At 44.8% G+C, this 11,851-nt stretch overlaps 1 protein-coding gene across 1 annotated transcript in view; it reads left to right on the top strand.

The window, feature by feature from the left end:
- LOC129865975 (sodium/hydrogen exchanger 9B2-like) overlaps positions 1-2,165 on the top strand; it is a 117,475-nt gene extending 115,310 nt beyond the window's left edge. Inside the window, exons 11-12 of the mRNA XM_055939100.1 lie at positions 1,012-1,210; positions 1,540-2,165. Coding sequence (XP_055795075.1) covers positions 1,012-1,210; positions 1,540-1,616 — 276 coding nt within the window. The 3' untranslated portion in view covers positions 1,617-2,165. The remainder of the gene's footprint in view (positions 1-1,011; positions 1,211-1,539) is intronic.
- The last annotated feature ends 9,686 nt before the right edge of the window (positions 2,166-11,851 follow it).

Genomic DNA, 11,851 nt, shown 5'->3' with positions numbered 1-11,851 from the left:
AAATCAATCAATCAAGTTTATTTTATATAGCCCTTTGTACATCAGCTAATATCTCGAAGTGCTGTACAGAGACGCAGCCTAAAACCCCAAACAGCTAGAATGCAGGTGTAGAAGCACGGTAAAGGCTGGAACGGAATAGATGGAAAGGTATCAAACACGTGAGTCTTAATTCAGTCAAACACGTGAGTCTTAATTCAATCAAACACATGAGTCTTAATTCAGTCAAACACGTGAGTCTTAATTCAATCAAACAAGTGAGTCTTAATTGAATCAAACACATGAGTCTTAATTGAATCAAACACATGAGTCTTAAAGTGAATCAAACACATGAGTCTTAATTCAATCAAACACGTGAGTCTTAATTGAATCAAACACATGAGTCTTAAAGTGAATCAAACACATGAGTCTTAATTCAATCAAACACGTGAGTCTTAATTGAATCAAACACGTGAGTCTTAATTCATTCAAACACATGAGTCTTAATTGAATCAAACACATGAGTCTTAATTGAATCAAACACATGAGTCTTAATTGAATCAAACACATGAGTCTTAATTCATTCAAACACATGAGTCTTAATTGAATCAAACACATGAGTCTTAATTGAATCAAAAACGAGTCTTAATTCAATCAAACACATGAGTCTTAATTGAATCAAAAACGAGTCTTAATTCAATCAAACACATGAGTCTTAATTCAATCAAACACATGAGTCTTCTTATCGCTGAAGTTCATTTCCGAGTGAGCCGACATGTGCACCGGTTAACGTGAATGCTGAACTTGTGCGTTTTGAATTGAATCGAGACCTCGGTGTTCCAGCCACGAGAATGATCCTCCCATATGTCCCACCATCTGGGCTGCAGTCTAGGTCTGTCGGGGGTTTCAAGTCATTCTAACTGGTTCTGTTGGGTTCTAGGCAGTGATAGGTTCTACAACCTTGGACATGGCCCATGTAGAGGGGTATTTGGTTCTAGATATCAAATCATTCTATCTGGTTCTGTTTGGTTCTAGGCAGCGATAGGTTCTACAGCCCTGGACATGGCCCGTGTGTCAGGGGATGAGGTTCTGGTGAAGTACGGTCTGGATGTTCTGACCGTGGCGGTTCTGGCCATCCTCACTACAGCACCTATCGGAGCCCTGGGGATCGGCCTGGCAGGGCCCAGACTGCTGACTAGACACACGGAGGACACACACGCAGACAGGAAAGAGGGTGAGGGTGCGCACACACGAGTGTAGACACCGAAACACACACTTAAGCAGCCAGACTGCTGACCAGACACACACACACACAGTGAGTCCACACGCACGCATGCACACACACACACACACACACACACACGCACACACACACACACACACACACACACACACACACACACACACACACACACACACACACACACACACACACACACACACACACACACACACACACACACACACACACACAGTGAGTCCACACGCACGCACGCACGCACACACACACATACACACACACACAATACACTTCATAGTATTTTCCTCTCTGATTTGAATCAGGCACTGAAGAGGACGCCCCAGAGTCTGTGTCGGGACCCGTGTCTAAAGGGGTGGAGCCATGTGAGAGCAAGATGTGAGCTCAGCCAATCACCTCTCCAGACAGCAGGGTCCATTGGACCAGTCATAATTCAGAACAGACTCTTTGTCTGTATCCCAAATGGTTCCCCGTTACCCTGGAGCTCTGGTCTAATGTAGTGCACTATACTGTAGGGAATAGGGTCCTGGTCTAATGTAGTGCACTATACTGTAGGGAATAGGGTCCTGGTCTAATGTAGTGCACTATATTATATAGAGAATAAGGCTCTGGTCTAAAGTAGTGCACTATATTATATAGAGAATAGGGCTCTGGTCTAATGTAGTCCACTATATTATATAGAGAATAGGGCTCTGGTCTAATGTAGTCCACTATATTATATAGAGAATAGGGTCCTGGTCTAATGTAGTGCACTATATTATATAGAGAATAAGGCTCTGGTCTAAAGTAGTGCACTATATTATTTACATTTACATTTAAGTCATTTAGCAGACGCTCTTATCCAGAGCGACTTACAAATTGGTGCATTCACCTTATGACATCCAGTGGAACAGCCACTTTACAATAGTGCATCTAAATATTTTAAGGGGGGGGGGGGCAGAAGGATTGCTTTATCCTAGGTATTCCTTGAAGAGGTGGGGTTTCAGGTGTCTCCGGAAGGTGGTGATTGACTCCGCTGTCCTGGCGTCGTGAGGGAGTTTGTTCCACCATTGGGGTGCCAGAGCAGCGAACAGTTTTGACTGGGCTGAGCGGGAACTGTACTTCCTCAGTGGTAGGGAGGCGAGCAGGCCAGAGGTGGATGAACGCAGTGCCCTTGTTTGGGTGTAGGGCCTGATCAGAGCCTGAAGGTACTGAGGTGCCGTTCCCCTCACAGCTCCGTAGGCAAGCACCATGGTCTTGTAGCGGATGCGAGCTTCAACTGGAAGCCAGTGGAGAGAGCGGAGGAGCGGGGTGACGTGAGAGAACTTGGGAAGGTTGAACACCAGACGGGCTGCGGCGTTCTGGATGAGTTGTAGGGGTTTAATGGCACAGGCAGGGAGCCCAGCCAACAGCGAGTTGCAGTAATCCAGACGGGAGATGACAAGTGCCTGGATTAGGACCTGCGCCGCTTCCTGTGTGAGGCAGGGTCGTACTCTGCGGATGTTGTAGAGCATGAACCTACAGGAACGGGCCACCGCCTTGATGTTAGTTGAGAACGACAGGGTGTTGTCCAGGATCACGCCAAGGTTCTTAGCGCTCTGGGAGGAGGACACAATGGAGTTGTCAACCGTGATGGCGAGATCATGGAACGGGCAGTCCTTCCCCGGGAGGAAGAGCAGCTCCGTCTTGCCGAGGTTCAGCTTGAGGTGGTGATCCGTCATCCACACTGATATGTCTGCCAGACATGCAGAGATGTGATTCGCCACCTGGTTATCAGAAGGGGGAAAGGAGAAGATTAATTGTGTGTCGTCTGCATAGCAATGATAGGAGAGACCATGTGAGGTTATGACAGAGCCAAGTGACTTGGTGTATAGCGAGAATAGGAGAGGGCCTAGAACAGAGCCCTGGGGGACACCAGTGGTGAGAGCGCGTGGTGAGGAGACAGATTCTCGCCACGCCACCTGGTAGGAGCGACCTGTCAGGTAGGACGCAATCCAAGCGTGGGCCGCGCCGGAGATGCCCAACTCGGAGAGAGGGTGGAGAGGAGGATCTGATGGTTCACAGTATCGAAGGCAGCCGATAGGTCTAGAAGGATGAGAGCAGAGGAGAGAGAGTTAGCTTTAGCAGTGCGGAGCGCCTCCGTGATACAGAGAAGAGCAGTCTCAGTTGAGTGACTAGTCTTGAAACCTGACTGATTTGGATCAAGAAGGTCATTCTGAGAGAGATAGCAGGAGAGCTGGCCAAGGACGGCACGTTCAAGAGTTTTGGAGAGAAAAGAAAGAAGGGATACTGGTCTGTAGTAGTTACTTTAGACCAGGGCTCTGGTCTAAAGTAGTGCACTATATTATATAGAGAATAGGGTCCTGGTCTAATGTAGTGCACTATATTATATAGAGAATAAGGCTCTGGTCTAAAGTAGTGCACTATATTATATAGAGAATAGGGTCCTGGTCTAAAGTAGTGCACTATATTATATAGAGAGTAGGGCTCTGGTCTAAAGTAGTGCACTATATTATATAGAGAGTAGGGCTCTGGTCTAAAGTAGTGCACTATATTATATAGAGAGTAGGGCTCTGGTCTAAAGTAGTGCACTATATTATATAGAGAGTAGGGCTCTGGTCTAAAGTAGTGCACTATATTATATAGAGAGTAGGGCTCTGGTCTAAAGTAGTGCACTATATTATATAGAGAGTAGGGCTCTGGTCTAAAGTAGTGCACTATATTATATAGAGAATAGGGTTCCATTAGGGATGCAGTTATTTGAGTTCACCTCTTAATGATGTACACATTCATCCCTGTCCCCAGCTCCATCAGGAGACCACTGTATTCATCCCTGTCCCCAGCTCCATCAGGAGACCACTGTATTCAGCCCTGTCCCCAGCTCCATCAGGAGACCACTGTATTCATCCCTGTCCCCAGCTCCATCAGGAGACCACTGTATTCATCCCTGTCCCCAGCTCCATCAGGAGACCACTGTATTCATCCCTGTCCCCAGCTCCATCAGGAGACCACTGTATTCAGCCCTGTCCCCAGCTCCACCAGGAGACCACTGTATTCAGCCCTGTCCCCAGCTCCATCAGGAGACCACTGTATTCATCCCTGTCCCCAGCTCCACTAGGAGACCACTGTATTCATCCCTGTCCCCAGCTCCACCAGGAGACCACTGTATTCAGCCCTGTCCCCAGCTCCATCAGGAGACCACTGTATTCATCCCTGTCCCCAGCTCCACCAGGAGACCACTGTATTCATCCCTGTCCCCAGCTCCACCAGGAGACCACTGTATTCAGCCCTGTCCCCAGCTCCACCAGGAGACCACTGTATTCATCCCTGTCCCCAGCTCCATCAGGAGACCACTGTATTCAGCCCTGTCCCCAGCTCCACCAGGAGACCACTGTATTCATCCCTGTCCCCAGCTCCATCAGGAGACCACTGTATTCAACCCTGTCCCCAGCTCCACCAGGAGACCACTGTATTCAACCCTGTCCCCAGCTCCACCAGGAGACCACTGTATTCAACCCTGTCCCCAGCTCCACCAGGAGACCACTGTATTCAACCCTGTCCCCAGCTCCGCCAGGAGACCACTGTATTCAGCCCTGTCCCCAGCTCCATCAGGAGACCACTGTATTCAACCCTGTCCCCAGCTCCGCCAGGAGACCACTGTATTCAGCCCTGTCCCCAGCTCCATCAGGAGACCACTGTATTCAGCCCTGTCCCCAGCTCCATCAGGAGACCACTGTATTCATCCCTGTCCCCAGCTCCACCAGGAGACCACTGTATTCAGCCCTGTCCCCAGCTCCACCAGGAGAACACTGTATTCATCCCTGTCCCCAGCTCCACCAGGAGACCACTGTATTCAGCCCTGTCCCCAGCTCCATCAGGAGACCAGTGTATTCATCCCTGTCCCCAGCTCCATCAGGAGACCACTGTATTCAACCCTGTCCCCAGCTCCATCAGGAGACCACTGTATTCATCCCTGTCCCCAGCTCCACCAGGAGACCACTGTATTCAGCCCTGTCCCCAGCTCCACCAGGAGACCACTGTATTCAGCCCTGTCCCCAGCTCCACCAGGAGACCACTGTATTCAACCCTGTCCCCAGCTCCACCAGGAGACCACTGTATTCAGCCCTGTCCCCAGCTCCACCAGGAGACCACTGTATTCAGCCCTGTCCCCAGCTCCACCAGGAGACCACTGTATTCAACCCTGTCCCCAGCTCCACCAGGAGACCACTGTATTCAGCCCTGTCCCCAGCTCCACCAGGAGACCACTGTATTCAGCCCTGTCCCCAGCTCCATCAGGAGACCAGTGTACTGTTGACCTTTACAAGGAGTTCATGCCCTGTATGTACTGAATACATTAGAATAAATGATTTATGATAAATATCAATGTGCATATGTTTTTTTGTATCACTAGGGGGGGGGGGGACTGTCACGCCCTGACCTTGGGGGGGGACTGTCACGCCCTGACCTTGGGGGGGACTGTCACGCCCTGACCTTGGGGGGGGGGGGGGGGGTACTGTCATGCCCTTACCTTGGGGGGTGGGGGCACTGTCACGCTCTGACCTTTGAGGGTGGGGGATGTACTGTCATGCCCTGACCTTGGGGGTGGGGGGGTACTGTTTTATGTCTCTATTTGGTTTGGTCAGGGTGTGATTTGGAGTGGGCATTCTATGTTTTTGTTTTTCTATGATTTTGTATTTCTATGTTTTGGCCAGGTATGGTTCTCAATCAGGGACAGCTGTCTATCATTGTCTTTGATTGGGAACCATACTTAGGTAGCCCTTTTCCCTCCTTTCAGGGTGGGTAGTTGTCTTTGTTTGTGGCACTATAGCCCTTGAGCTTCACGGTTGCTTTTGTCGGCGTCATCCTAAATAAAAAGAATATGTACGCTGCATTTTGGTTCATTCGCCGACCGTGATGCTTTCATGTGTTCACACCATTATCTGTTGCTGTAATATCATAGAGAAAAGCAGCCAATAAAACATGATGGGCGCGTTCCACAACTAGGGTGAGGTGATGCTACAACCAATGAGAGAACTCTGTTGCTTCAAGATGCGTTCATAGCCAAAGACAGTGTCCCAGCGGTAAAGAAAAATTGGGTTGGGCTCCACTGCCTGCCTCAGCTGCTCAATGAACGAAGGAACGTTTGGCAGGACAGAGGGGCGGAGCACTGAGAGTATGCTAATTATCTCTATCTGCACGGGAAGTGTAGGTTGAAGGCTAATACAACGTACCATGTGGTAAGGTAAGCCACATTAAGCTAATACAACGTACCATGTGGTAAGGTAAGTCACATTAAGCTATTACAACGTACCATGTGGTAAGGTAAGTCACATTAAGCTATTACAACGTACCATGTGGTAAGGTAAGTCACATTAAGCTATCACAACGTACCATGTGGTAAGGTAAGCCACATTAAGCTATTACAACGTACCATGTGGTAAGGTAAGCCACATTAAGCTATTACAACGTACCATGTGGTAAGGTAAGCCACATTAAGCTAATACAACGTACCATGTGGTAAGGTAAGTCACATTAAGCTATTACAACGTACCATGTGGTAAGGTAAGTCACATTAAGCTATTACAACGTACCATGTGGTAAGGTAAGCAACATTAAACTATTACAACGTACCATGTGGTAAGGTAAGTCACATTAAGCTATTACAACGTACCATGTGGTAAGGTAAGTCACATTAAGCTATCACAACGTACCATGTGGTAAGGTAAGCAACATTAAGCTATCACAACGTACCATGTGGTAAGGTAAGCCACATTAGGCTAATACAACGTACCATGTGGTAAGGTAAGCAACATTAAACTATTACAACGTACCATGTGGTAAGGTAAGCCACATTAAGCTATCACAACGTACCATGTGGTAAGGTAAGCCACATTAAGCTATCACAACGTACCGTGTGGTAAGGTAAGCCACATTAAGCTATCACAACGTACCGTGTGGTAAGGTAAGCAACATTAAACTATCACAACGTACCATGTGGTAAGGTAAGTCACATTAAACTATCACATCGTACCATGTGGTAAGGTAAGCCACATTAAGCTATCACATCGTACCATGTGGTAAGGTAAGCCACATTAAGCTATCACAACGTACCATGTGGTAAGGTAAGCCACATTAAACTATTACAACGTACCATGTGGTAAGGTAAGTCACATTAAACTATTACAACGTACCATGTGGTAAGGTAAGCCACATTAAGCTATCACAACGTACCATGTGGTAAGGTAAGCCACATTAAGCTATTACAACGTACCATGTGGTAAGGTAAGTCACATTAAGCTATTACAACGTACCATGTGGTAAGGTAAGTCACATTAAACTATTACAACGTACCATGTGGTAAGGTAAGCCACATTAAGCTATTACAACGTACCATGTGGTAAGGTAAGCCACATTAAACTATTACAACGTACCATGTGGTAAGGTAAGCCACATTAAGCTATTACAACGTACCATGTGGTAAGGTAAGCAACATTAAACTATTACAACGTACCATGTGGTAAGGTAAGTCACATTAAGCTATTACAACGTACCATGTGGTAAGGTAAGTCACATTAAGCTATTACAACGTACCATGTGGTAAGGTAAGTCACATTAAGCTATTACAACGTACCATGTGGTAAGGTAAGCCACATTAGGCTATTACAACGTACCATGTGGTAAGGTAAGTCACATTAAGCTAATACAACGTACCATGTGGTAAGGTCATTTTCATTAAGCTATTACAACGTACCATGTGGTAAGGTAAGCCACATTAAACTATTACAACGTACCATGTGGTAAGGTAAGCCACATTAAGCTAATACAACGTACCATGTGGTAAGGTAAGCCACATTAGGCTATTACAACGTACCATGTGGTAAGGTAAGCCACATTAAGCTATTACAACGTACCATGTGGTAAGGTAAGTCACATTAAGCTATCACAACGTACCATGTGGTAAGGTAAGTCACAGTAAGCTATCACAACGTACCATGTGGTAAGGTAAGCCACATTAGGCTAATACAACGTACCATGTGGTAAGGTAAGTCACATTAAGCTATCACAACGTACCATGTGGTAAGGTAAGCAACATTAAACTATTACAACGTACCATGTGGTAAGGTAAGCCACATTAAACTATCACAACGTACCATGTGGTAAGGTAAGTCACATTAAGCTATTACAACGTACCATGTGGTAAGGTAAGCAACATTAAACTATCACAACGTACCATGTGGTAAGGTAAGCAACATTAAACTATCACAACGTACCATGTGGTAAGGTAAGCCACATTAAACTATCACAACGTACCATGTGGTAAGGTAAGCCACATTAAGCTATCACAACGTACCATGTGGTAAGGTAAGTCACATTAAGCTATCACAACGTACCATGTGGTAAGGTAAGCAACATTAAGCTATTACAACGTACCATGTGGTAAGGTAAGTCACATTAAGCTATTACAACGTACCATGTGGTAAGGTAAGCCACATTAAGCTATTACAACGTACCATGTGGTAAGGTAAGCCACATTAAGCTATTACAACGTACCATGTGGTAAGGTAAGCCACATTAAGCTAATACAACGTACCATGTGGTAAGGTAAGTCACATTAAGCTATTACAACGTACCATGTGGTAAGGTAAGTCACATTAAGCTATTACAACGTACCATGTGGTAAGGTAAGCAACATTAAACTATTACAACGTACCATGTGGTAAGGTAAGTCACATTAAGCTATTACAACGTACCATGTGGTAAGGTAAGTCACATTAAGCTATCACAACGTACCATGTGGTAAGGTAAGCAACATTAAGCTATCACAACGTACCATGTGGTAAGGTAAGCCACATTAGGCTAATACAACGTACCATGTGGTAAGGTAAGCAACATTAAACTATTACAACGTACCATGTGGTAAGGTAAGCCACATTAAGCTATCACAACGTACCATGTGGTAAGGTAAGCCACATTAAGCTATCACAACGTACCGTGTGGTAAGGTAAGCCACATTAAGCTATCACAACGTACCGTGTGGTAAGGTAAGCAACATTAAACTATCACAACGTACCATGTGGTAAGGTAAGCCACATTAAGCTATCACAACGTACCGTGTGGTAAGGTAAGCCACATTAAGCTATCACAACGTACCGTGTGGTAAGGTAAGCAACATTAAACTATCACATCGTACCATGTGGTAAGGTAAGCCACATTAAGCTATCACAACGTACCATGTGGTAAGGTAAGCCACATTAAGCTATTACAACGTACCATGTGGTAAGGTAAGCCACATTAAGCTATTACAACGTACCATGTGGTAAGGTAAGCCACATTAAGCTATTACAACGTACCGTGTGGTAAGGTAAGCCACATTAAGCTATCACAACGTACCATGTGGTAAGGTAAGCCACATTAAACTATTACAACGTACCATGTGGTAAGGTAAGTCACATTAAACTATTACAACGTACCATGTGGTAAGGTAAGCCACATTAAGCTATTACAACGTACCATGTGGTAAGGTAAGCCACATTAAGCTATCACAACGTACCATGTGGTAAGGTAAGCCACATTAAGCTATCACAACGTACCATGTGGTAAGGTAAGCAACATTAAGCTATTACAACGTACCATGTGGTAAGGTAAGCCACATTAAACTATTACAACGTACCATGTGGTAAGGTAAGCCACATTAAGCTATTACAACGTACCATGTGGTAAGGTAAGCAACATTAAACTATTACAACGTACCATGTGGTAAGGTAAGTCACATTAAGCTATTACAACGTACCATGTGGTAAGGTAAGTCACATTAAGCTATTACAACGTACCATGTGGTAAGGTAAGTCACATTAAGCTATTACAACGTACCATGTGGTAAGGTAAGCCACATTAGGCTATTACAACGTACCATGTGGTAAGGTAAGTCACATTAAGCTAATACAACGTACCATGTGGTAAGGTCATTTTCATTAAGCTATTACAACGTACCATGTGGTAAGGTAAGCCACATTAAACTATTACAACGTACCATGTGGTAAGGTAAGCCACATTAGGCTAATACAACGTACCATGTGGTAAGGTAAGCAACATTAAGCTATTACAACGTACCATGTGGTAAGGTAAGCCACATTAAGCTATCACAACGTACCATGTGGTAAGGTAAGCCACATTAAGCTAATACAACGTACCATGTGGTAAGGTAAGCCACATTAAGCTATCACAACGTACGATGTGGTAAGGTAAGTCACATTAAGCTATCACAACGTACCATGTGGTAAGGTAAGCCACATTAAGCTATTACAACGTACCATGTGGTAAGGTAAGCCACATTAAGCTATTACAACGTACCATGTGGTAAGGTAAGTCACATTAAGCTATTACAACGTACCATGTGGTAAGGTAAGTCACATTAAGCTATTACAACGTACCATGTGGTAAGGTAAGTCACATTAAGCTATTACAACGTACCATGTGGTAAGGTAAGCCACATTAAGCTAATACAACGTACCATGTGGTAAGGTAAGCCACATTAAGCTATTACAACGTACCATATGGTAAGGTAAGCCACATTAAACTATTACAACGTACCATGTGGTAAGGTAAGCCACATTAAGCTAATACAACGTACCATGTGGTAAGGTAAGCCACATTAAACTATTACAACGTACCATGTGGTAAGGTAAGCCACATTAAGCTATTACAACGTACCATGTGGTAAGGTAAGCCACATTAAACTATTACAACGTACCATGTGGTAAGGTAAGCCACATTAAGCTATTACAACGTACCATATGGTAAGGTAAGCCACATTAAGCTATTACAACGTACCATGTGGTAAGGTAAGCCACATTAAGCTATTACAACGTACCATATGGTAAGGTAAGCCACATTAAGCTATCACAACGTACCATGTGGTAAGGTAAGCCACATTAAACTATTACAACGTACCATGTGGTAAGGTAAGCCACATTAAGCTATTACAACGTACCATGTGGTAAGGTAAGCCACATTAAAACACATGTTTTTTTCTTTGTATTATCTTTTACCAGATCTATTGTGTTATATTCTCCTATATTAATTTCAAATTTCAAAGTGTTTCCTTTCAAATAGTATCCAGAATATGCAGATCCTTGCTTCAGGTCCTGAGCTACAGTGTCACGCCCTGACCTTAGAGATCATTTTTCTGTCTCTATTTTGGTTGGTCAGGGCGTGAGTTGGGGTGGGCATTCTATGTGTTGTTCTGTGTGATGTATTTCTATGTGTTTGGCCTGGTATGGTTCCCAATCAGAGGCAGCTGTCTATCGTTGTCTCTGATTGAGAACCATACTTAGGTAACCTGTTCCCACCTGTGTTTGTGGGTAGTTGTTTTCTGTTTTGTGTATTGCACCTTACAGAACTGTTTGTTTGTCGTTTATTTAGAATTTTTTTCAAGTATTCGTATTTATTAAAAGTATTGTGAATACTTACCACGCTGCACCTTGGTCTTCTCCTTCTCCCGACAACAGCCGTTGCATACAGGCTGTCAGATTTGGGTTTGTCATTTTAGGCGGAAATAGAGAAAAATGGTCCGATCCTTTTAAGCAATTAAACACGGGATAGCATAACTAGTGCAGGGTGAGCTGTACACAGTGGACT

This window comes from Salvelinus fontinalis, chromosome 11, assembly GCF_029448725.1.
Source record: "Salvelinus fontinalis isolate EN_2023a chromosome 11, ASM2944872v1, whole genome shotgun sequence".
In the NCBI taxonomy this organism is placed as follows: Eukaryota; Metazoa; Chordata; class Actinopteri; order Salmoniformes; family Salmonidae; genus Salvelinus; species Salvelinus fontinalis.
The sequence above is the reverse complement of the archived record's forward strand: the minus strand, read 5'-3'. Positions and strand labels throughout refer to the sequence as shown.